A 27,345-nucleotide genomic window follows, 5' to 3' on the forward strand; every position below is an offset into this window, starting at 1 on the left:
CTACAGAATCACAGACAGTGAAATCTGGAAGCTACCTAAGGAGATCACACTGTCTATGTATACCATTTTACAAATGAGAAAACAGCCCAAGAGTTTGGAAATGATTTGTCCATGGTCAAATGATTCAACTGCTGAAGTAAACTTATGATATACTGCTGTATCATTATTCCATTGTATTTTGATATTCTTTTCATATGTCCTGAAAATACCTAGTTACTTAAAAAATAAAATACCTAGTTACTTAAAACAAAAACCAAAAAACCTAGATTGGAAGTTCCTTAAAGGCAGCACCTACATCTACTTTTGTACAACTCATAGAACTATTATTGTGTTTGTGTTTATTAGACACCTAATCAATATTAATAGATGTTGGTAAAAAAAAAAAAACAAGTTGTTCCATTAACCAGATGTCAAACTGGGACTATCTCTTTGTGGGCGCCACTGTTATAACTGTATGGAAAGTGGCATCTAGTGGTTGGTGTGCGTATTACAATTGCCTGCTTTGTTTTAACCTGTGAGTACCAGAGTAATTCTCATAACTTAGGTGGAATAAATAGAATATAAATTAAAATTTTAAATTGCATTTAAACACATTTATCTATAATTCCCAACTGTTTAAATCTGTGTTCTTTCTAAAGTAAAGCTACATGTTGATTAATAAAAAATTGCAAAAAATTACGTAAAATTACTTGTAAAATGACATGCAAGAGTATTTAAGGCTTTTCTTGTTTATAAATTGTATTAGGAGTTAGGGGCTATTGTTGGATATTCGGAAGTCAAAGTGCAATTATAAAGAAACGCCACATAGAATCTTGTTCATATCAATGAAATTCTGTCAGACTGTTGTTTTGCATTATTTTTAGGAGCTTAATTTGTATTTAAACGAGGAAGATCTCTCAATAAAGGCTGAAGATGGAAAGCTACACTGCCTTCTACTCACAACAACAAAACTCATGCACATATATTTACATACAAAGTCCAGACATGCATTTCAATGTCAGATGTTAATTATTCTTACATTAACAGCCATTTGGGGTTACCACTACTCTTTACCTCTCCATTAATGCATGAGTGTTGACAACATGCGCAATCTAATTCAGGGAGTATGACCATTGACAGTTACTGTCTTGTGAACTTGTGAATCAGTATCTTCTTGTGAAACGATATCTTCTAAATTTTATAAAATCCGTAGTCTGGAACTTAAAATTTATGTTTGCACAAAAATATTATATATTTTTAATTAAACTCTGTTTCCTGCACATTGTAATATAACTCTTTGTAGATGGGGTCATCCTTCCCACTAGAGAGCAATGATGTACTTTGTACTTCTACCTGCACCTAACATAACATAGTGGCTGTCACATAACAGGTGATCAATAAATATTTCTCGAATTAGTTACATATATTGGAGGGAGCTGTGTGTTATTCATCTTAGAAGTCTAGTGCCTAAAAATTTTTCTGGCCTCTAGTAATATTCAGTTCATGTTTGATGAATAAGTCTGAATAATCCTATTTAATCTGTAGTGTAGTTAGCATAAAATACTAAAATCAGTATATAATCCCCAAACATCTATGAATAATAAATAATAGCTGCATAACAGACTTTCTGTTTGAAGTGTCAGGAGCACAACTTTCACTGGAGCAGCCTCTTGTAGTGTGAGTGAGACATCACTCCAACATCAAGCCATTGTAGTTTGCTCTTATAATCAGGAAAAGAGGTTTCCGCATGCAGGTGACTTCTAGTTGCAGCTGAGTTAGTTAGAAGTTCTGATCAGAAGGATAAGGTCAGTACTTTCAAAAGGGCTGAGGAGGGTACTTCAGTAGTGACTAGAGTAAAGGAAATCGTGAAATGTTGAGCAACAGGCTAAGGTATTTTATATCAAAGGCCCTCAAGGTTGATGGTCATTATTTGGTATTTATATCACATAAAGGTTTCAGTAACTCAGTCTGATATCTATCTGATGAAAAGAATGCCACCTCCTTGCAAATAAATACTAAACTATAAATGTATATTAAACTAACTTGTTTTTCCAAGCAGTTCATTTTCTAAGAGTAAAGGATATTTCTGAATGGCAGAAGTCACATACTGTATTCTTTTCCTCCATAAGTTTTCTATTTTAGAGGAGGATATTTTTCTGGCTTGAAGACCTCAATTCCTAATATGATTGAATGCCTATTTAGAACATCTAGACTGTGGGAGCAGCATTTATGGTAAAGCTGTTAGAGACTGAGCTATTATTAGTGATGAAGGAGTAGGAGCAAAGAAAAGAAAGGAAGGTGGTAAAAGATAGTGTTATATATTTTATGCTCCATGATTGCTCATGAATGGAGAGAAACAAGTGACTTGAAGTGGTAGGCATTTTTGTCTAGTTGCCAAGGTCACTGCTAATATAGAGTGAGAGGTAATTTCTTACAAGCAATGTTAGAAGAAAAAAAGGAGAGTTCCTGAGAGTTTGGACATGTGGCAAATCATATTACAGGGAAGTTGTATGAATTTCTTTTCCATTTTTAACATATTTTAGATTGTGCATACTGTCAACACTCATGCATTAATGAAGAGGTAAAGGGTAGTGATAACCCCAAATGGCTGTTAATGTAAGAATAATTAACTTTGAAATGTATGTCTGTGCTTTATATGTGAATATATGTGCATGGGTTTTTGTTGTTGTAAGTAGAAGATGGTGTCGCTTTCCATCTTTAGCCTTTATTGAGAGATCTCTCATTTTTAGCATCTTGTAAAATGATATTTTTCACTTTAAAATTATAAAAATTATGTTTGCTCATTTTGAAAAGTTCAGACAGAAGTGTATATAATAAAAGGTGCAAGCTTCCTGAGAGGTAACTGTTATTTACAATTTGATATATATTTTCAGATATTTTTCTGGTATTTATCTTACAAGTTTGGATTGTTTATTTCAGTTGAGCTGTAAGTCAGAGTCTGATTTTTGGGTTCATATTTAATGATTTTTTCCCTCTTTCTCTTCCTTATAGGCTTGCTATGGGTGTTCTCCAGGATCAAAGTGTGACTGCAGTGGCATAAAAGGGGAAAAGGTGAGGTCTGAGATTGGCATTTGAAAATTTAGTAAAGCCAGTAAACTAATGTTTTTAATAAATATTTTTTTAAAAAACAGGACTTCTATCTCAGTACTTAAGTAAGTGAAATGAATCCTATTGTACTGCTTATTTTAGAGAGCTTATAAAGATTAGATTATATCTTAGGGTCAGCAAAGATTTTATGTAAAATGCCATATAGCAAACATTTTAGGATTTATGGGACACATCAGTTTCTGTCATATATTCTTAACTCCTTTATATAAATAGACCTTTAAAAGTGACAAAAAACATTCTTAGCTCTTGGATCTTAGAACATGAGCCTCTTGGGGTCTGGATCAGGACTCGTTTCTGGTAACATATTTCTGGCAACCACAGAAGGGACAATAGTGCAGAAACCCTAGCCCAGTGGCTACCTTTGGGTAAGTGTTGGGGTCCTTTAGTATCTGCATTTGGCCTGAGAGCTATAATCTGCCAAACTCTGATTGGTCTTATTGAAAGCACTAACTTACTTAATAGGCAAAGACAGGGGAAAAACACTTAAGAAGGAAGCTAAACATTTATCAAGCTACTAATCTCTGCCAGATACCAGGCAATTTCATGTATTTTTATCTAGTCTATGCAGGTTAATAATAGATGAACGTCTATTTGTTTTTTTTTTTTGAGACGCGGTCTTGCTCTGTCACCCAGGCTGGAGTACAGTGTCACAATCAAGGCTCACTGCAACCTCCGCCCCCTGGGTTCAAGCAGTTCTCATGCCTCAGCCTCCCAAGTAGCTGGGATCACAGGCATGCAGCACCATGCCTGACTTATTTTTGTATTTTTGGTGGAGATGGGGTTTCGCCATGTTGGCTAGGCTGGTCTCGATCTCCTGGCCTCAAGTGATCTACCCGCCTTGGCAGGGGATTCCAGGTGTGAGCCACCGTGCCCAGCTGAATGTTTATTTCTATCTTACCTTTTCCACATCAGCATCTCCTATTGTACAGATATTATGATTACCAAGTAAGTATTGATGAAGATTATATAGCATAAGCCTAACCACTGTAAGTCAGTGAATGACATTAATATTATAAAATAAAAAAGGCACAGTGAATTATAGTCTTATACTAGGAGATGGGGTCATACTGTAGTCTCCACTCTTTGAGGCTCAATATTTTTTAATGAATGAGTTAATGTTGCTAATTATATATGAAGCAGTTTAGGACAGTATCTCTAGGGCATAATCTACTTAGAGGTATAGAAGGTACGTTAGCATATTAGACATTCTTGTAAGTTCTGGAGCAAAGAAACCTATTTGTTTGTTTTGTAATGCTACATTTCCAAGCCCCATTTGACCATGTTATATAGACTTTTCCCCTAACAGAGCAGCTGTTAATATTAATTGGATAGTCTTCTGCAGAACACTTATTTGAGTAACATTAGTTTGATGGGAGTAGTTTTGCAGTAAGGGTGCTTTCTGTAGTGGTGAAAATACCAAGAGGGATTAACTTCATATAATAGTAGAGTGATGTTTATCAGATTAACTGTTCTTGAGATAAGAATGGAATACTCTGGACAAAATGTAATAGCTATGTGATAGTACAAGAAAATAACCAAAGGAAAAAGAGGAGAGGACTCTGCACTTGAAAGAAAGGAAATACACTGGGCATGTTTGCATTTATATGGCTTTTCCCCTGAGTATAGCCCTTAGTCTGCATGGCAAAGGATGGCTAAAACCCAGACAAAAACCCATGGTCTTACTGGCTTGAGTCAACAGACAGAGTTGAGGATGCCAGAATGGCTGGAAAGTGAAGGGGCATATACTGGAATGTAGGGAAACACATTAGAAAGAGCTAAAAAAATTGCTTATAGATTCCATCCAAATTCTTGCTTGAATCCTGAAGTTTATAGTTATAGAGGAAGGTTCATACAACCCAGCAAAAAGGAACAGCTGGAAGTCTGCAATAACTGAGCATAGATTTAACCATTGTCCGTTGAAAGGAGAATGGAGTTTTAAGTTCAAGTTCAGCTGAGTTAACTATGCTATTTCTTAAAATAGAAGTTTAATCAGTACTCTTCAGAGGAAGTTAAGAGAATCCAGAATCTCTCCATATTACCTACGATGTCCAGTATGCAATTAAAACTTACCAAGTAAAAGTGATCTACTTCAAGAAAAAGACCAATCAATGAAAACCAACCCTGAGCTAACACAGATGTTGGAATTTGTAGACTATGATTTAAAGCAGAAAATAGAAAAGGAAAATCTCCTCATAATAGGTGACCAAATAAGGAATCACAACAGAGTAATGGAAACTGTATTTTAAAAAGGAAAATTTATATTTTAAAAGCAGAATATAAGAAAAAAACAATTCACCAGATGGGCTTAACAATAGAATGGAGATGGCAGAAGAAATAGTCAGTAATCTTAAAGATAAATCAGAAGAAACAACTCAATCTGAAGAGCACTGAAGAAAAAAATGAAAAAAAAAAAACCAAAAACAAAAAACACAGAATAGGACCCCAGTGACCTCTGTGACAGTGTCAAATGGTCTAATACAAATATAAATGGAGTCCTCTAGGACAGGAGAGAAAGAACAGGAAAGCAAAAAGAAAAATAAATTATGGGACACTAAGAATGACAAGAATTCTCCACACTTGGTGAAAAATATAAATTTAAAGATATAAGAAGTCCAGCAAACCTCAAGCAAAATAAAAATGAAGAAAACTATACCTAGGCCCATCATAATGAAACTACTGAAAAAATAGAGATTTAAAGAAAATCTTGAAAGAAGCTAGAGAAAAATTTACACTGTGTATAGTGGAACAATTATATGAATGATGACAGACTTCTCATCAAAAAGATTGGATAACGTACAGCAATGTGAGAACATCGTTGGAGAGGTAAAAAATTTGCAAGCACAATTATTATATACAATGAAAATATACTTCAAAAATAAAGGCAAATTTAAGACATTTTCTCATAATAAAAATAGGGAATTATTCATGAAGAGGCTTGCATTAAAATAAATATAAAGAAATTTCTTCAGGCTAAGGGGAAATCTCACTAGATGGATATGTGAATTTATAGGAGGGAATGGAAAGTAATAGAAATGGTGTAAATATGGGTAAATATAAGAAGATTGTATCTTTTTTCCTCTATTTATTTAACACAAAGCGCTGTTTCAAGTGTAATAACAGAGATTCAAAATACATGAAGCCAAAACTGACAGAATTAAAGGGAGAAATAGACAAATCCACAATCATGGTTGTGATTCTAACACTCCTATTTCAGTTGTTCCACTCTTAACAACTTAGGCTTTACTGACATATAAAGAGCCCTATATCAAACAACTACAGAATATAATTTTTTTCAAGAGCCATGGAATTTTCACCAGTGTAGACTATGAGATAGGTCACAAAATGAGACCCTCTAATTACCAAAAGATTAAAAATATCAGTATATTCTCTTATCACAATGGAATGAGTAAGAAATAAATAATAATAATATTTGTAGAAAATTCCTTCTATTTGGAATTTAGAAAGCACTGTTCTAAATAACTGCTGGACCAAGGAAGAAATCAAGGAAAATTAGAAAATGATTTTAGTTACATATTGTTGAAAACTGAAAATTTTGGAATGGGATTAAAGCAGGGCATACGTGGGAAATAGATTTAAATGTCTATGTTAGAAAAGAAGAAAGATTTAACATTGGCGACCTACGTTTCTCACTTAAGAAGCTAGAAAAGGACAAGCAAATTAAATTTAAGATAATGAAGGAAATAATAAAGACAAAAGTAGCAATATATTAACTAGAGAAAAATAGAAAACACAGTCAAAAGTTGGTAATTGATGGCACAAAAGATGATAAGAAAATAGAAAACACAGATTACCCATATCAGGAATGACCCTACAATCATTAAAAGATCAATAAGGGACTATCATAAATCACTTTATAACAATAAATTTGACAGCTTAGGGGAAATGGACAAATTCCTTAAGAAATATACATTACCAAAAACAAAAACAAATGTAATGCGTGATTGAGAATGCGTGTAGAATGAAGGAAGCAAAATATAAATAGCCCTATATATGCTAAGGAAGTTGAATTATCAACCCTTCCAACTAAGAATTCCTGTTCCAGAAGAGTTTACTGATGAATTCTATGAAACATTTTTGCAAGTGCCAGTGTCAGTCTTGCATAAACTTATTCAAAAAACAGAGGGATATTGAATGCCCTCCAGTTAATTTTGTGAAGCAAGCATGGCCCTGATACCAAAACGAAACGATGACAAAATTACAGAAACAGAAAACCACAGATCAGTATCCCTCATAAGCATAGATACAGAAATTCTTAAAGTTTTAGCAAATCAGATCCAACAACATATAAAGTGGATGACAGGTTGTGACCAAGTGGCATTTATGCCAGGAATCCATGTTTGGTTTAACATTTGAAAATCAAAAATTGTGATTCACTATATTAAGACCAAAACAAAATTTAGAGCGTAAATATATAAACCCCCATATAATTATCTTAATAGATACAAAGAATGCATTTAACAAAATTCAACATCCATTTCTAATAAAAATTACTCTTAGTAAACTAGGAGTAGAAAAGATTTCCTCAACCGTAAAGGGCATATGCCAAATCCCTAAAGCTAAAATTATACTCAATGGAAAAACACTGAGTTCCTTTCTCCTAACTTCAGGAACATCTGCTCTCACCATTTCTATTCAACACTGCCAGTACAGTAAGACAAGAAAAAAAAATGAAGAAGTATCCAGATTGAAAAGGAAGATATATATTTTTTGTTTTTTTGATGACGATATGATTTGTCAGTGGAGAAAATGTTATGACATATGCTAAAATACTCCTAAAACTTATAAGTGAGTTTAGAAAGATCACAGAATAAACAAAACCAACAAACTAAGATCAGTAAAGAAAAATCAGTTTTATGAGCAATGAGGAAATAATTCCCTATTCAATAAATGGTGCTGTGATAACTGACTAGCCATATGTAGAAGAATGAAATCGGACCCCTCCCTTTCACCATATACAAAAATTAACTCAAGATGGATTAAAGACTGACGTGTAAGACCTCAAACTATAAAAATCCTAGAAGAAAACGTAGGAAATACCATTCTAGACATTGTCCTTGGGAAATGATTTATGACAAAGTTCCCTAAAGCAAGTTCAACAAAACAAAAATTGACAAGTGTGACCTTATTAAACTAAAGAGCAAAATAACAAAATAAACAAAAGAGTATAGCAAAAGAAACTATCAACAGAGTAAACCGACAGCCTACAGAATGTGCAAAAATATTTACAAACTATGCATCCAAAAAAGGTCTAATGTCCAGAATCTATAAGGAACTTAAACAATTCAACAAGCAAAAAAAAAATTTCTAAAATGGGCAAAGGACATGAACATATACTTCTCAAAAGAAGACATACATATGGGCAACAAATATGTGAAAAAATTCTCAATATCACTAACCATCAGAGAAATGCAAATTAAAGTCATAATGAGATACCATTATCTCAGTTAAAATGGCTATTATTAAAAAATTAAAAAAATAACAGATGTTGGTGAGGTTGCAGAGAAAAGAGAATTCTTGTACATTGTTGGTGTAAATTTGAATTAGTTCAGCCACTGTAGAAATCAGTTTGGAGATTCTTTAATCAGTTCAGCCACTGTAGAAAGCAGTTTGGAGATTTTTTAAAGAACTTAAAACAGAATTTCCATTCAACCCAGCAATCTCAGTACTAGGTGTATACCCAAAGGAAAAGCAACTGTTCTACTGAAGAGACACATACACTCATATGCTCATCACAGCACTATTCACAATAGCAAAGATGGAATCAACCTAGATGCCCATCATTAGTGGACTAAAGAAAATGTGCTACATATACACAATGAAACAGTATGCAGCCATAAAAAAGAATGAAGTCATGTCCTTTGCAGCAGCATGGATGCAACTGGAAGCCATTATTCTTAGCTAATTAAGGCAGGAACAGAAAACCAAATACCACATGTTCTCACTTATAAGTGGGAGCTAAATACTGAGTACACATGGAAATAAAGATGGTAGCAATAGACACTGGAGACTACTAGTGGGGGAAGATAAGGGGGAGACTGTTGAAAAACTGCCTATCAGGTATGACACTCACTACCTGGGTGATGGGATCATTTGTATTCCAAAACTCAGTGACATGCAATTTACCCATGTAACAAACCTGCACCTGTATCCCCTGAACCTAAAAACAGGTAAAAAAGAACTGTTATACAAGTGGAATCATAAAGTACGTGCCTTTGTAAGACTGGCTTTTGTCACTCTGCATAATTCCTTTGAGAAGCATCCAAGTTACTGCATGTATCAATAGTTATTTCCTTTTTATTGCTTAGTATTCCATGGTATGGATCTGCCAAAGTTTGTTTAACCATTCATCCATTAAAAGACATCTGTTTTTGTTTTTCTTTTCCAATTTGAGAATAGATGTGACATCAAAAACACGATCCACCAAAGAAAATACTGTTAAGTTGTATTTCCTCAAAAGTAAAAACTTGTTCTCCTCTAAAAGTATTGTTAAAAGAATAAAAAGATAATTCACAGTCCAGGAAAAATAATATTTGCAAATTACATATCTGATAAAAGACTTGTATCCAGAATATATAAAGAACTCTAAAAATTTAATAATAAAACAAACAGCTCCAAATAAAATTTAATTATAAACAAATTGGAAGAATATTTTGACACTTAATAAAAGCAGATATATAGATGGCAAATAGATACATGAAAAGATGCTTAACATTGTTAATTAGGGAAATGCAAGAGAAAACCACAATGAGATACCACCATAAACCTATTAGAATATCTAATAATAACTTTTAGCCAAAGCAAGTATAGATGAGAATGTGGAAGCAACTGGAACAATTATAGATTATTGGTATAAGTGGAAAATGGTCTACAAAGTTTGGCAATTTCATAAAATGTTAAACACCTATTATATGACCCTGTTGATTCCTAAACATTTACCCATGAGACATCAAAACATATGCCTATGTAAATCTTGTACATGGATATTCATAGTAGCTTTATTTGTAATAGCCAGAAACGGGAAACAACTCAACTTCCCATCAACAGGTAAATGAATCAACACATTGCAGTATATCTCTACAATGGAATACTACTCAATAATAAACAGTAATGAATTACTGATATTCACCACAACAAGTTTGAATCTCCAAGTAATTATGCTGAGTGAAAAGTTAGACAAAAAGAGTACATTCTTTATAATTCTATTTATATAAAATTCTAGAAAATGCAAATTAATCTACAGTGACAGAAAGCAGATCTCTCATGGCCTGGGGTGGGTAGGAGTAGGGAGATGGGTAAGGAATAAGGAAGATATGGGCACAAAGAAGCTTCTGTAATGGATTGACTATGCTCATTATTTTGATTGTGGTAATGGTTTCTGTATTAGTCCATCTTTGCGCTGCTATAAAGAAATACTCAAGACTGGGTAATTTATAAACAAAGGAAGTTTAATTGACTCACAGTTCCGCATGGCTGGGCGACCTCAGGAAACTTACAGTCATGGCAGAAGGCTTAGGGGAAGTGGGCACCTTCTTCACAAGGCAGCAGGAGAGAGAAGAGTGAGGAGCAGAGAGGGAAGAGCCCATTACAAAACCATCAGATCTTGTGAGAACCCACTCACTATCAGGAGAACAGTGTCGGGGAAACTGGCTCCATGATCCAGTCATCTCCCACCAGGTTCCTCCCTCAACACTTGGCGATTATGTGGTATACAACTCGAGATGAGATTTGGGTGAGAATCCAGAGCCAAATCAGTTTCACTGGTGTATATATGTGTCAAAACTTTTGGCCAGGCATGGTGGCTGACACCTGTAATCCCAGCACTTTGAGAGGCTGAGGCAGGTGGATCGCTTGAGCCCAGGAGTTTGATACCAACCTGGGTAACATGGTGAAACCCTGTCTCTACAAAAGATATAAAAATTGGCTGGGCATAGTGGCACACACTTGTAGTTCCAGCTACTCAGGGAGGCTGAGCTGGGAGGATCACCTGAGCCCAGGAGGTCTAGGCTGCAGTGAGCTGTGTTTGTGCCACAGCACTCCAGCCTGTGCAACAAGGTGAGATCCTGTCTCAAATAACCACCCCCCAAAACAAACAAAAAACCCCCAAACTTTTAAAATAGTGTACTCTACATATGTATGATTTATTGTATGTTAATTATACTTCAGGAAAACTGCTTTTAAAATGTTTTTAACATAGAAATAAAACATCTAGATTTCCCTGAAAGGAATGTCTCCAAGTGCACATTGCTAAACAAAGAAAACTTGCTAGACCCCTGATGAGATCAAGTTAACCAGTTAAAAATATAAAATCTGTGTCACAATCAAACATTAACTAAACCAAGTGTGCCTCTGTCAGTGGCATCAGCATTTACTGGAAGCTGGTAAGGAATGCAAAATCTCAAGCTCTGCAGCTGACCTACTCAATCTAACTCTGGTGTCGGGGCCAGGTAATGTGTGTTTTAATAAGTTCTCCAAGTGGTTCTAATGCAACTTTAAGTTTTATAGCTGACTTAGAGTATCTCAATTTTGGCAGTTGCCAAAGGTCTATTTTCTTGTTCTACCAATTGTAATACATCAGATATTTCTAGTGCTACATAACTACAAAAACAAAATAGACATTATGCAAAAAAGAGAACCAAATTGCCTATAATTGCATTACTTTATTAAATTATCATCTCATTTGTTCATTAAAGGTCTTGCCTTGTCCATATGTTCATATAAATATGTTCATATAATTTCTGCATTTTTACATTATAATCTGAAATAATTTTAATCTCAATTATTATTATAGCAGTTTGTCCTATTTTGTATTTTTCCTATCCTCAGAATTCTAATATCTTCCTGGTTAATTTTTTCTTCCTTGAGAAACTATTCTTAAAATACTTTTTTATTTTAAAGTTGCATGATTATACAACTTCTTATTGTCATTATAAAGTGCGCTTCCTGAAAATGGTAACACTTTTATGGAAGTCTTTAACTCACAAACTAGTCTACTTCTCAGTACATCAGATTTTTATCCTTCTTAATACTAGCTTATGATATATAAACCAGCCAAAGGATCACTAAAAGTTGTCCTTTGTATAATTTCCCCTAGCCCTAAATCTTGTATGTTTTTAATTTTTGACAAAAGCATATGCCATATATTTTATTTAATCCATTAAGGAAGTTTATTCATTGAATGAGAATTTACTGAGTATTTGTTCTGTTGGGCACTTAGAATACAAAGTTGAAGAAGACATAATTCATTAGATGAAGTAGTAATGTGAGGGGAGTCAAAGTTATTACAAATTTCTGGCTGAGGTAGTTGGGTTGTGCTATTTCCTGGAATGGAGAAGACAGTAGAACATGAATTCAATGTTGTTTATATCAAGTTTGTTCTTAGGAAAATTACAAAATTTTTCGTTGTCCTGATTCTTCATATATAAAATGGAAATATAGTGTCTACCTCATATTAACATTGAGAGTATTAAATAAGATAAAACATGGAAAGAGTTTAGAGTAATTATTTGGCATATAGAAAACACTAAATACATGTTGGCTATTATTATTGTCATTGAGTTTTAGGTGCCTGTATGCATTCAAGTGGAGATGTTTGAGACAGTTGCCTATGAGAGCCTAGTTTTTTAGGAAAAAGAGTTGGTATTTTAGATTCCCCGGTAAAGAGAGAGAAGGTCAAAAAAGGAATCCAGTATAATATCAGTATTTAAAGGATAGGCAGAGGGAGAGAAATATTATTCCACAAAGGAAAATAAGAATGATATTTTTATGCAAATATGGGCAGGCAGCATAAACCAGTTTTTTTTTTTTTAAGTTTGACCTTTAGAAATAGCCATTTTCTTTTTGTGTTAGCAAATTACAGTAAAATCTACAGTAGTTAGAGTAGGCAACAACAAATGTCAACCTTCCCTACCATATGTATTAGGAATTAGATGGAGGATCCCACCCCCACCACATCCTTGCTCAAGGCTTCTATAGTTTCTACTTAGTAACCTTAGTACCTTTCAAAGGCTCTGGTATTGATTTTTGAATTCCTTTTGCTACTGTCTGGTGGTTGCCCTTCTCTTTTCTTTACTATAATATTGCTCACTCTGCTAGATAGACCATGATATTATTTGACTGTAGTGCAAGGAGATTTCAGGATATATCATTTATAGGTATATGGTTTTATTAGTATCAACAAAATTAAGCTTTTTAGCACCTCCACTTAAAATTTTTAGCTTATTCCTCTCTTATCTGTAGGCGAGATAGCAGTTTTGCTTCTGAGAAAACATGACTTTCTTCAAGTATTATCCCCCAGTTTTGGCAGAGATATGCTCTAAATACCAACTGGGATCCCAAAATGTACCTGTTTTCCTTTCATGAAAATCTACTGTAACTAGATTTTTTTTCCTTTGTACTTTCTTTCTGACTGTAATTTGTGATCAGATTTCTACTACTAGCTCTGCCAGTAATAATTTGAGGGAATCTAGCTCTAAAAATTTTAAAACTTAATTTCTTCCCCTTGTTTTATTTCCTTAAAAACAGTTGTGTTGAGGTTAATGAATACTAAATTATCATAATTTAATCACTAATTAAAACAGCAAAGGGATATATGTCTAGAAAATAAGAAATGTAGTAATATGTCAGCAATAATTATTGTCAAAAGTACAGGAATATTTCCGTCTACTGGAAACTGACCAGAAGTAGTCTTTTCAAAGTACTTGTATTTATTATAGGATGATTATTGAATTATTCAGCACAAAATCATCTAGGGTTTTTAGACTAAACTTAGTACTTAAAAACACACACACACACACTTTCAGAGTAGAAATAAAAGTCTGCTGTACCTTAACCTCTAGAGATATATGTCTTCAATGGCCCATTAGTCAGTCACCTAGTAGATATGGATGCTTTCTCTTTCTCAGGTGCTGTCCAGGCTGTCACTGTGGGTAGGATCTGTTAAGAGGGTTCCCAGAATGAGGTCTGACCAGAGACAGCCTTCAAGCCTTAGGAAAGTAGAGGAACTACTTGTAGCCCCGTAGTTGGGAGCATGTGCCATGAAGCTGTGAGCCTTCGGCGTTCTTAAACTTCATAGTGATGAATTATCTTTGTGTAACTGGATCCCCTAGTGTTGGAGTTTATACCCTTACTAGGATTGGCTGTATGCAGATTACCTAACCCTAATATGTTAATCTAAATACCATTAGTACACATGCTGGCTCTGCTACCCCACCTTTCTGGCTGTACAGATATTCACATCAGGCAACCCTACTGTAAAGGTGCTGATAAGATATGGTGGGTCCTCACTGGTAGACAGGCAGTCCTCCTGTCCTGGTGATGATAAAGGCTGCAGTTGGAACTCAGACGTGAGTCATAATTCAGGTAATTATTCTGAGTAAAGGAATTAATGGTGGTGTTTTCTATATACTTTTGTTTTCTACAGTGAATGTGTATTCCTTTTTAGTATTAATTTTACAATTAGAAAAGGTAATGAAAGTTTTGATGTTCTGAAGGTTTTTTTCTGGTTAATTTCAAGCCTGGGAACTTGTCTGATGGTTTCCTTTTACCCTTCCCTGCTCCATACTTATTTAATGTAACCCTTACAGATCTAGTTTCCTGGATTTATTGCTATCTTCCCTGTTAAACTCTTGATGTCAGTATGTTTAAATCTCATTTCATTTCTGATATGCTTTTTACAAGAAAGAAAGAGATTACCATATATGATATAATTTCCAGAGGGTTTATGTTTTCCCCCCTCACATCTTAAGAGGTTTTCTCATGTTAGTAGATACTGTGAATTTGCATAATTAAATTAAGTTAGTTTTGTCTAGATAGTCATGTGATCTTTTTGAATCTCAGCTATGCCTGTGCTTGAAAATTCACAAATGACCTTACCTTTCATTCTCATTTAATTTCAGGGAGAGAGAGGGTTTCCAGGTTTGGAAGGACACCCAGGATTACCTGGATTTCCAGGTCCAGAAGGGCCTCCAGGGCCTCGGGGACAAAAGGTATGTATCATGTTGCCAACCAGTAATGCCAGATGAATTAAGTCATCTTAACTGTGGGACTAGGTGTCACATCAACTAAAAAGTTACTGAATTATAGCCAGAAACTAATACGTAAATGAAACAATGGAATGGCAGGCAGTCTGTACTTTATTGTATTTTGTTAAAAAACTAAATATTACTGCCATGTTCAGATGCTTTTGGAAGATGCTGTTGATTTTATGTAGTTATTGACTGCCTTCACCAAAATTAAGTTCTGTCAAGAGCTTAACTGAGCTGGAGAGAGCTGAACTGCCAGTTGTTAGAGTAGCTGATTAAGACAAGAAGCCAAAATGAAAGTAACAGTCAAACCTTTACTCACTTACTGCAATATTATAAGCGGAAAGTTAAACTGGAGAAAGTGCTGACTCCCCCACTGTTCTATTTGTCCCCATGGTGCATCACCAGCAAAGGTCAGATGTATCAGCACAGATGTTGGAAATCATTTGACTGCTGAGGGAGCTCAGAACGAAAAGCTCCTGCAGTTGTATGGACCCAGGGGCAGGGTGGGAGAAGGAGAAGAGCTAGGAGTGGAAAAGTACTGAGTCAGAGTGCAGAAAAAGTATTTTTATGGTTTCTTTCTCCTCCCATAAGAAGGTCTCCACCAAAAGAGGCCTTTAAATGCAGAAATGCGGTTGAGCACAGCCAGCCATGGGAGCCTGAATCTTTAACTGATACTCACTTCAGAGATTGCAGTGCATTAGCTGTGCACCAAGTCTGCTATGTGGAGAGTAGCTGTCCCTTATGAGGCTTACCAAGAGGACTTTGGTTGGACCCAAACAGTCATAGGTGTTTAGACAAGAGCCATATTCCCAGTTCCATACCTTAATTTTTCAGGACCTGAGTGAGAAACATAAGCTGCCCCACCATGGACCTGAATGGGTTGGGCTTTAAAGGACTCTGTCAAAAACAGGATAATGTCTGAGGCCACAGTAGATTATGGTCATGATATTCTAAGCAGGATGATCAGGCCTGCTTGGAGAACTGCATGTAAGCATGAGCCCCAGCTATTGCCAAACCAATAATAGATGTCCCATAGCCCACTTGATCTATGTTAGAGAGCCAGGAGGTTTTTTTCTTAAGTCTTATAATGGACTGTTCTACTTTGCCAGTTTTCATGGATCTAGGTACAATATGAGGTGCTGGCAATCACAGAGACCCCTCAAAATTGGCCAGCAGGCAGTTAAGGGCTTTATGGTTAGCTAACACTACATGGGCCAAGGAGTTGAGGCTAGTCTGCTTTGTTTCCAAAGCAGTGTCATTAATGACCTCAGCGAGGGTCAAAGACAGGTTGTGAACAACCTTTCCTAACTGAGTGACGCTGACAGTGAGAAAAGTTGTCTGGAGTATTCCCATGAGTAGACCGTAGGTAATGCCAGCTGGCAATTCTCCTGAATAACCGGAGTCTATCTAGTTTTGGAGTTCTCATTTTGTTTTATGTAATGTTTTATGCTTAATGAGAGGGACTGTTTTGAATATTTGAGTTATCTCTTATCAATGTCCTATTATGTATGTTACATTGGTAGGAATGTTGAAGGCCTGATTTTTACAAAAGAAATAATATCCCAAGAAGAGTGCACACAGTTCTGGGAATGTAAGAATCATTGGTTACCATGGGGATCAACCAGACAGAAGTCCCTCCTGGTGGGCAGAGTACTTGAATGAAATTGAAATATTTTTGTAAGGTGGAGGCAGGAATAGAGAAATAAATTGCCACCACCATCGAGGCCAAAATGGCTCCAATGACAGATCATATGTCCCTTTTCCCAGATAATTCAATTACTACCATATGGGACAGGAGTGAGTTGACATCTGAGGAGGTATTTTGTTCCTGTGGTATCAGAGACAATTGTTGCAGTCTATCAGGTTCAATGTAATAAAGTTAGGGTACCTGAAGTACTAAAATGGTCCATGTTTAGAGAAGTGTCCATTCGTAATAGCAGCGCAGCAATCAGATGTTTATCTGCAGGGTTCAGCGATAAGGTGACATATACATTAGTTTGTCAAAATCAGAGTCGTGTAAACTACATGGGACAGGCAATCAATGAATTTAGTAAGGTGGAAGTCACAAGGTTAGTCTGTGGGAGAAAGGGAAGAGAGGTTAGATCCCTACCCTCCAGCCCCATGGATCAGCTCATGGATCTGGAGGTAGTCTCAACCTATCAGTTGTGGGGACTCTGTCCATTGACTGCCATGTGGGCAGTCTGTCCCATATCATGAGCAAGAATAGCATCTCAATGTGCATATTAAGATATGGAATTGGAAGAGACAATAGTGAACTTAAGACTCAGATAATTTTCTGGGTTTTTTTTTTAAATGACTCTTTTGGCTGAGTGCCTTTTTCCATCTGTATTAGGTAGACTGGTGAATTGATATATGAAAGGACTACTTCTGATCATTTGCCTGGAAAGGAAAACTGGCTTAAAACCCTTTTTCTTAATTTTATTATTTTATATAATGTTGGTACATCATGTTGTTAGAGTATTAAGGAAATCAAATGGATACTTACTAAGTAGTCTTTCCAATAAACGGAGAAAATTAATTTAAATGCATGAATACTTTTTAACACTTAACTATAATCAGAGCTTAGATTTTGGGAGAATGTTGGTCATGATCTCTGGGAGGATAGCAGTACATCAGGTAGTTTTGTTAGATTTAAGAGCAGAAGGGACCTGTGCTAAATTTCTCAAGTAGAACTTTAGTACTTAGAAAACAGCAGGACCCTAAATGTCTGCATACAATTTTGGTAGATGAACTACTCAACTGAATTTCCTGTCTCTAATGGCACATCAAGAGCAAGAGCAACAGAATGATTCTTGTGCACCCAGGAGTAGCACAGAAGTATCAGAGATATCTGAAAGAGTCAAGTGGATGGAATTGGGCACTAACTCGGCAGCAATCCATGCATCCTATTGGCATGGAACAACTCAATGAATACCAGCTTGGACTAGACCGTAGCACTCCTCAACATATTGGAACTAGTTAAGTTATCCAAAACTGAGACACGATCTTGTGAAAATGAAGTGGCAACTCCAATGGACTGAGATTAAACTTCAGCCATGTTATAGAAATAGGCATTTTGGAAGAGAATTAAGTTAAGCTACAGGAAAAGTTACATTTCTTGTATCTAAGTTTACTTGGGATTAGGGACTGAGTTTCTTGCACCCCATGCTTGCTGAGAGATGGCAGTTTTAATAAAGATTTGTGTTCAATTAAAATAAGTTACCTAAATTAGAACTCCTTTGAAATAATTTAGTATTAACTAGGACTATTCTACAATAACATGATCATTTATAAAGGTGTGCTTGTATGCAGGTTAAGTTTAGAAAGCAGTCCAATTTTTTTTTGTGATTTCATTTCAATTATCTGAAAAGAGAGAAGGTAAACTGCTTTCTAAACTTTCAGGATTCTGAATTTGAAGCATTGTGTGCTTCTATGTCCAGTATGACTCCATGTTTCCCCGAACAGCTGAACTTATACCCTTTATGTGATTGGGTATTCTGGTACATGTGTATGTTAACATATATACTAAGTCAAAAAACTTGTAGGATTATTCTTTAATCTGTACACTCGTAATTTTCCAAAGGTTTTTTTATTCTAAAAAATCAAATTTAGTTAATTTTTGATAGGCAGTATGTTCATGTCATTCAAAATAAATTAAGAGGGTATACAATTAAAGTTCTGCTTTTCACCTGTGTCCATTAGTCCCTGACTTATGCACACACACTTTAACAACCTTTGTTTGTAAAATAGTAGCACATTGAACACACAGTTTGACCTTTGTTTTTAATTTAATATACATTGTAGACATCATATTATCAATATATACAGAACTTCCTCATTTTGTATAACTGCATTGTATTTCATTGTATATATAAACCATAAGTTAACATTGTGTACATATAAACCATAAATTATTAAGCTAGTCCCCTGTTGATAATTATTTAGGTAGGTTTCAATTTTTTGCTTTTAAAAGTTCCTTTTCCTTGGAGCAGAATTAGGTTTTTTAATTCCGATTTTTTAAAGAAAATAGTTAATGAAAACTCAGTGAGGTAAGACTCAATTCTCAGTAATGCGGTTGTGACTAGAAATGGGTACATATATTAACATACACACATGGGTAGGTTCTTTTGTATGGAACTGACAGCTAGAAAGGAAAGTTTATGGTTCTTTTTAAATCGTTCGTAAGCTATGCCAATACAAAGTGCATTATAAAACAAAGCAGAGGTTTAAAAACAGCAGATTCAAGAACAGCACATATTTGGGCTCAGAGATGATGCTCATTATACAAGCATGGCAAGCAGATTAACATAATGTGGTAACTGACCAGATTTTCAGCTCCTATTTTGTTTATAAATAATTTGGAGAATGACTATCAATATTTTATCTTTGTTTTCTTGTATGATTCATAATTAACTTTATAGGTATAAAGTTTCATTCATATGTCAGCGATTTCCTTCTCAGGAAATAAAGGCCTTTCTTATTTGGGGTCATACAATTTACCTCAATGCTTTCAGTCTCAATAGTAATTGCTTCTTCCTTGGGTGTATAAGTTTTTCACTAACTTTCACAGATGTTTACAGTAGTTTAAATCTCCTATTTTATAATTGAAAATTAGTTATTTGAGGACTTTTTTGAAGGAAAAAACTAAAAATATTGCATTTTTCAGGGTGATGATGGAATTCCAGGGCCACCAGGACCAAAAGGAATCAGAGTAAGTAGTATTTTCTCTATATCAAATACTTTGTTGGTGGAAACAGATAAAGAACAATGAAATATTATGAGACAGTTGGAAAAGACCCATATTAAAAGGCAGGAAGATAAATACAGTCTTCAAAAAATTACATTTAAGAGTTGGTATGTGTCTGTAACTAACCCTTCTTTAGTATTTTGATAGCTATTATATATATGTGTATATATATATGTCTATTTAATATAAAATGATTTTAAAGTAGCTTATGGTTGAGAATTATGAAAGTCCTGAATTCTAAAGTTTGTCGTTTAATTAAAAATCTGTATCATATAGTTGGTTTAAACCAGAACTTCCTAACTGGTGTGATTATCTCAGCCTAGGTCCAGAAGGCTGGTTACCTCAGACTGTATATACTCCTAGTGTACCATGTATAAACATTATCATTCTTTTGTGTATCTGGAAGAGAATAAGTTTAGTTAAAACCACTATATTAAAGAATAACTATTTTGGAATACTGCATTTCTTCAAATCTAACGTGCGTGACTTTTCAAGTCTTGAGGCTCTGAAAAGTAAGGATGCATCTCAAAATTGAAATGTACATTTAGTATAATTTTTTCTCAAAAGCTTTTAAGTTGACATATGTCTTACCGTGTATTTTACAACTGAGAGGAAACTGTAGTTTAAAAAATAGTACTGGCTTTTAAAAAATCACATTTTCCGAACCTCAGCTTCTTCATTTGTTAAGTTAGAGAGCTAAACAGAACAATCTCCAAGGTCCCTTTTAGCTCTGAAATACTGTGTTCATAGATTGATGAAGCTCCCTAATTTGAAAATAAAATACATAATTGGTGACATAGCATGTTTACATGTGTGACAAAGCTAACCATTTGATCTTCAGAAATTTAGTAGATGTATAAATTTTACAAACATTAAAAATATTATATTTGCTATATACTTCTTAAAAGCATGTAGCTTGCCTTGTGTGCATCTTATGACTGATACGGATAGGGTACTGGAAAAGCAGGGAAGAAACTCAAAACCCTTAGTTTATTTCAGCAGACATAATTCTTTATTTTTCTGTAAAAATTGATATCAATATACTATTAAAGCTCTTTATAATAATAAAAATAATTTTTAATATCCCTATAGTTAACATTAACTATGTTCTATATTCTAAGCACTATTTAGACTAAAAAGAATTGGCTGTTTTCTCAGTTCTCATTGCAGGTGTTTGAGAGTGCTTTGATACTCCATGTCCCTCAACTAGAACTCCAGTTCTTGGGAATAGGTGGCCTGATAGTTTCTGCATCCTCAGGTGTCAGCTCACAGACAATTCTTGACATGGAGAATTTTGAAGACATTATTGTGGAAACTGATAAAAATATACAAATGTACAGAGCATGTAGTATAATGACCCCCCATGAACTCATCACCCAGCTTCAAAAATTAACAACATTTTGATAGTTTTGTTTAACATATACCTTACCTCTTTATTTTTTGGAATATTTTAAGGTAAATCCCTTGCATCATTCATTCTACCAATGAAAACTTCAGCATGCCCCTCTAACTAACAACCACATAACAACTAAACCATCATCATACCTTTAAACATTAGGAATAGTTTTTCAGTACTCTGACGTTCAGTGCACATTCAGTTTTCCTCAGTTGTCTGAAAGATGTCCTTTTATAATGGTTTATTCAACTTAGACCCAAGCAAGTTCCATGTATTGCTTTGGGTTGCTGTTTATTAAACTTGTTTTATTATGCCATCAGAAAAACTGGGTCATTGTACTGCGTTCCACATTCTGGATTTGGCTGATTTGTTTCTTCATGATGTCATTTAAATTGTTCCTCTGTCCCCCATATTTCTTGCAAATTTCAGGTTGCCTTGGAAGAGGCACTAAAGAACTTTCTGGGAGTACAGAATTGTACACTTAAGATTGGTATATTTTGCTGTATGTAAATCATACTGCAATAACATTAAAGAAAATAGGAAAAAGTATAGTTTATAGGTAGTGTTGTGAACCTAACTATTGAATAACCTTATGCAGCATGAATATCAGGCTATTCTTTTTTTTTTTTTTTTTTTTGATGTTAGGTTTGATCAGTATTCTCAGATAACATTAGCCTGATTCTGCCGTCAAAAATTTCCCTGTCAACTTACACTAATGATTTGGCACCCATGGATGGTCATTATTTTGTTCAGACTTGCAAGATGCTGATTTTTAAAATTCTATTAATCATTCATTTATTAGCTGGAATTCTAATAAGGATGAGTTGCTACACCAGAAACTTCAAGTGGTCATCAAGGAAAGTTCTTTGACTTTTTGTTTTCATCATATGCACATGGAATTTGTGTGTTTCAATCAATTGTAGTCATGTTTTTGAAGGCCAGTTTGTCCCATCTTTTGCCTGTGAAAGCCTTTTAAAGTTGACTCCTGTCCTGTGTTCTTTTCAGAAAACTCCACTGATCTTTGATAACTTCTTGCTTTTTGGCACAGCAAGCTCTTTCAGGCTCATCCTTTGCATTTTCCCTTTAGATCTGAAATGGGCCATATCTCTGATTCCAGGTTCTTTTTAGTGAAAAATGTGATTTAGATACCACAGTCTGAATGTTACGGGTCTTTATTGCTACTGGATTTGTCATTGTTTCAATGTCTTCTCAGTGGAAATATGTATTTTTAAGAGAAAATTAACATGAGTTCATATTATTACTTCCAATTGCAATTTAAAATTAAGAAAGGTTTTGTATACTTATCTCTCCCCCTCATCTCTCTCTCTGTTGAGGTGAAAATGTTCATTCCTAATAACATAAATGTAATTTCTTATTAATATGCTTCAAAATAACAATGTATAATTTAACAAAATGACAATTTAAATTTTAATAGTGATAATAGGATTCTTGAGAGCCATTAATTATTTATTTGCTGGGATTTTCCCCTTTGAATTGACCAGTTTTGCTAAAGAATTACAGTCAAGACACCACGTTTGATGAAAGGCACTTGAAGTAATTCTTTTCTCTATGTGGTTTTGTCAACAACTTGAAACATAGGTACACTGGATCCAATTTATTTTTCATTTTTAATGATTTCCTTTTTTACCTTTTAAAAAATTTTTAAATTATTTAAAATGTCTATGTGGTTTTATGAGACAAGGTGTAGTCAGAGATGCTTCCCTTTCTTTCTTGCCATTTCCCTAGTGTTTTAATCTTCCTTTGAGAGGTAATCATTAGTTTTTACACAGTAATCATAGTTTTACATGATGTGAATGTGCCATAATTTATTTAGTCATGTTCCTGTTGGTGGTCATTTGAGTTGTGTATTAGTCTGTTCTCACACTGCTTATAAAGACATACCCAAGACTAGGTAATTTATAAAGGAAAGAAGTTTAATGGACTAACAGTTCCACATGGCTCAGGAAGCCTCACAATCATGGCAGAAGATGAAAGAAGAGCAAAGGGACATCATACATGGCAGCAGGCAAGAGAAAATGAGAGCCAAACAAAAGGGGAAACTCCTTATAAAACCATCAGATTTTGTGAGACTTACTACCACAAGAACAGTATGGGGAAACTACCCCCATGATTCAATTATCTCCCACCGGGTCCCTCCCACAACATGGGGGAATTATGGGAGCTACAATTCAAGATGAGATTTCGTTGGGGACACAGCCAAACCGTATCAAGTTGTTTCTAATTTTAACTATAACTGGTTATATGATTGTTTCTAAACTTTAGCTATAAGAATGCTGCAGTTGTTAACTTTGTTTCTCATATTTTGTTTCATAATTTCTAGGGTATCTTCAGGATAGATTCTTAGAAGTGAAATGCTAGGTCAAAAGGCAAATGCATGGGTAACTTTGCTAGATATTTCCAAATTTCCCTCCACAGCGTATGAATCTTCATTAGCAGTATATGAGAATACTTTTTCACCATAGCCTCAGCTACAGAGAATATTGTCAAACTTGTATTTTTGCCAATCATGACAGAGAAATTTAAGAATTTTGGGAGTGATCACTGTTAATGTCTTCAGGGGCAATATATTTGCTCCTCCCCCATCCCCTGCTGAATTAATTTTTCATCACAAACCTGGGAGATCTTTATCTGTTAGAAGAGACATTTCATCCACGAATTTATCTCCTCCTAATAAGTGCAATGAAGACAATACTCCCTCGAATTGAAGTTTCTTTTATAGTTTTCAATAAAAGAGACTTTTAAACACATATAAGAGATTTTTCTCTAATGTTTCAAAGAACAATGAGTGGTAATAAATAGTGAGACACATTTTTTCCAAATCTATTCTAAAATAATTTTCATAATATCCTTAGGTAGGATATTATTTTATTGTTATTGGTTGTCATTTAGTTTAAGGATTTTATTTCTTCTTATAGGGTCCTCCTGGACTTCCTGGATTTCCAGGGACACCAGGTCTTCCTGTAAGTAGCATTTCACTTTTTAGTTTGAAACCTCTTGAAAAGTAATCTAAGACATATTATACATGTGTTGTGTTGCTTTTCAAAGGGAATGCCAGGCCATGATGGGGCCCCAGGACCTCAAGGTATTCCTGGATGCAATGGAACCAAGGTGAGATCCATCCACTTAATCTTAGGTAGTATACTTGACAATAATTAACTTAAAAACCTAAAGAAATCAATATGAAGAATGTAGAAGAAGGGATATAGTGGCTTCAGGTCTAGGATATTACATAAAGTATGCTCTGACTATAATTTTCTATATATTGAACTATCAATAATTTCATTAAACATTTATAATTAGGTGGGATGTTGCATTGGGTTGAAGATTACTTACCAAATCCTTTTTTGGCTTTAGCATAAAGTAGAATGAGAATTAAAACAGAATTAGGACATATATGTTTCAAATATTATATCAGTTGTTGAAAGTAACACTTCTGAATGTCATTCATTTGCTTTGCCATTATTAAAAACCTAGGTACAATTTATGTTTTCAAATATTTCATGTTTTTAAGTTTTTTTAACACACCAAATAACTTCCTTAAGAAAAATCTTAAAAAATTATATGTAATGCAGCACATCCATTTTTACTATAAACCGTCAGTATGAAACCTGAAACTTCTTCATCGGCAAAGATGATACGTTTAACAATTTTAAGTAACCGTAACTTTAGATACGGCAAACTTTTTGTTTCTGATCCAATGTTTCTTCTCTTTAGTCAACTGTTGGATTGAATATAAAGTAATAGATAGCAAGAAAAAATGAGGAAATTTTGCTCTTTTTGTAAGCTTACATATTATAACCAATTCTTATTCCCTCCCCTTTCTCCTTTTCCTTTAGGTTAATGCAATATATTGTTATTCTCTGTATTTTCTTTTGGTATTTTCTGTTTTTCACATAATATTCTGTAAAACTATTCATAAAATACCTTAGATCCTTCTTTCTTTGTTTCGTTTTGTTTTGTTTTTTGAGACGGAGTCTTGCTCTGTTGCCTATGCTGGAGTGCAATGGCATGATCTTGGCTCACTGCAACCTCTGCCTCCCGGATTCAAGTGATTCTCCTGCCTCAGCTTCCTGAGCAGCTGGGATTACAGGCATGTGCCACAATGCCCAACTAATTTTTTTGGTATTTTTAGTAGAGATGTGGTTTCACCATGTTGGTCAGGCTGGTCTCAAACTCCTGACCTCTTGATCCACCCGCCTTGACCTCTCAAAGTGCTGGGACTACAGGTGTGAGCCACTGCGCCTGGCCAGATCTTTCTAACTAATGGCATATGTCAGATTTTATATAGGGCATATTTTTAAAATAACTCGAACAAACTATTTTGCATTACAATGGCCATATTTTGTGATAATTACTGTACTATATACTTGAGGCAGTACAGTTTTTTTCATCTCCAATATTTCTTCAGGTCAATGTAACCCTTGTTAATAATAATTTTTTAAATTTGGGATTTGTGAGGACCAATCATGTTCTTCATTTTAGCTAGGGCAACCTTAAAGTAATAAGACCAATGTGGAGTTAGTTTACCTGATACATTTCATGTTAAATTGGACTAAATTTTTGTGCCTTGTCTGGTTATTTGTTTATTTTTATATACTTACTTATTTTTGCCAGTGTGCTTTAAGCAACAAACAGACCACTAGCCAAAGTTTCAAATTTGAAGGCCCAGTGTATCTATAATCAGGACAGTGTGCTATATGATTAAAGGGAGCATTGATTAACTTGTGTTTCAGGCTTCCAATTATGTGAGTAACAAACTTTAAACAAATTAAATTGTTTTATTATGCATATTTTAAGTCTGAATGCTTTTCTTACATTTCTTACTATGTAAGTAAAAGAATGAACTTTAAAGTTGGAGCCACAATATATAGGTTTTTTTCTTTTTCTCTCTTTTAAACTTGATGTCTAGGCCACTTCCTTTCTCTCGGGACCTACTTTTCCCATGTGCAACAAGGTGGAGAGAAGGGTATTGGACTCACAAAGACACAACAGTAGTAATTTTATTCTTTCAAACCTTCTGATGAAGTTGTTTCTAGGATTACCATGGCGTATAGGTATTTGAAATGAGGTTGCTTTGGTGTTCTTCAACAATTTCAGCTTTTGTTTTCTAAACCAAGTGTCCATATTAGTACTGGGTGCCTAGAAAACATAATGACCTGCAATTGCTAGAACTATTGCTATTATTGTCCTCTTGGTGATATTAATGGCCTTCTTTCTTACCATCTTTTCCCCTTTACAAAAATAATTTGAAATCGTTTATGATAAAAGAAAAATGTAATAGAGCCGTTAAAGTAAGAATCTATATAACACATGGGCAGGAAATTGGGGCAGATCATTAACTATTAAATGTGATGATAGGAATTTGTGGCGTGATTGTCTCAAAATGTCTTTGTTGGAAGAAAAGAACTGAGGTGGATGATTTTTTTTTCTTTGCTTCTGATTGGGATGGATGAATTGGGATAAAAGTTGAATTGATATGGATAGTTGATATTGAAGTAATTGGAAAGTGAAGGCTAATGAACTTTTTGGCAATCTGGTATGTTTCAAAATGGCTTTTACAGAAATCTTTTCAAGAAATCATAGCTTGATGGTATAGTTATTCTTTGTTTCTTGTTCCTCCATGCTCTTTATTTTTAACTCCTTCTAGGGAGAACGTGGATTTCCAGGCAGTCCCGGTTTTCCCGGTTTACAGGGTCCTCCAGTAAGTTATAAAATTTGGGATTATGATGAACACAGGAATTAACAAAAGCAGCAGACATGTAGTGAGAAAGCCCAGTGCATTCATGTGGAACAAAGTAATACATTTTAAAGTAATAAACTAGAGGAAAATGTTTCAAAAAGAAGTTGGTAATATAGCTTTCTGCTGGGCAAAAGCAAGAATTTTATATGTATATAAATGTCACCTCTAAGTATCCTAAGATATATCCTATTCAGAAATGATGCTACAGCAGTCTACTCAGTTTATACTCTATTTAGAAAGCATTCTGTAATTGACTTGTTTCTCTCTCATACATATAAAATAATCCTTT

The 27,345-nt window shown here is 34.6% G+C and overlaps 1 protein-coding gene across 5 annotated transcripts in view; it reads left to right on the forward strand.

Moving 5' to 3' along the window:
• Nucleotides 1-27,345, forward strand: part of COL4A5 (collagen type IV alpha 5 chain) — a 264,145-nt gene that overhangs the window by 103,668 nt on the left and 133,132 nt on the right. For all 5 annotated transcript variants that reach the window (XM_074029887.1, XM_065538251.2, XM_065538253.2 and 2 more), the window contains 6 exons: nucleotides 2,992-3,051; nucleotides 15,024-15,113; nucleotides 19,819-19,863; nucleotides 24,232-24,276; nucleotides 24,362-24,424; nucleotides 26,964-27,017. In XM_074029887.1, the coding sequence (XP_073885988.1) occupies nucleotides 2,992-3,051; nucleotides 15,024-15,113; nucleotides 19,819-19,863; nucleotides 24,232-24,276; nucleotides 24,362-24,424; nucleotides 26,964-27,017 (357 nt within the window). The remainder of the gene's footprint in view (nucleotides 1-2,991; nucleotides 3,052-15,023; nucleotides 15,114-19,818; nucleotides 19,864-24,231; nucleotides 24,277-24,361; nucleotides 24,425-26,963; nucleotides 27,018-27,345) is intronic.

The sequence above is a fragment of the Macaca fascicularis genome, chromosome X (assembly GCF_037993035.2).
Source record: "Macaca fascicularis isolate 582-1 chromosome X, T2T-MFA8v1.1".
Classification (NCBI taxonomy): Eukaryota; Metazoa; Chordata; class Mammalia; order Primates; family Cercopithecidae; genus Macaca; species Macaca fascicularis.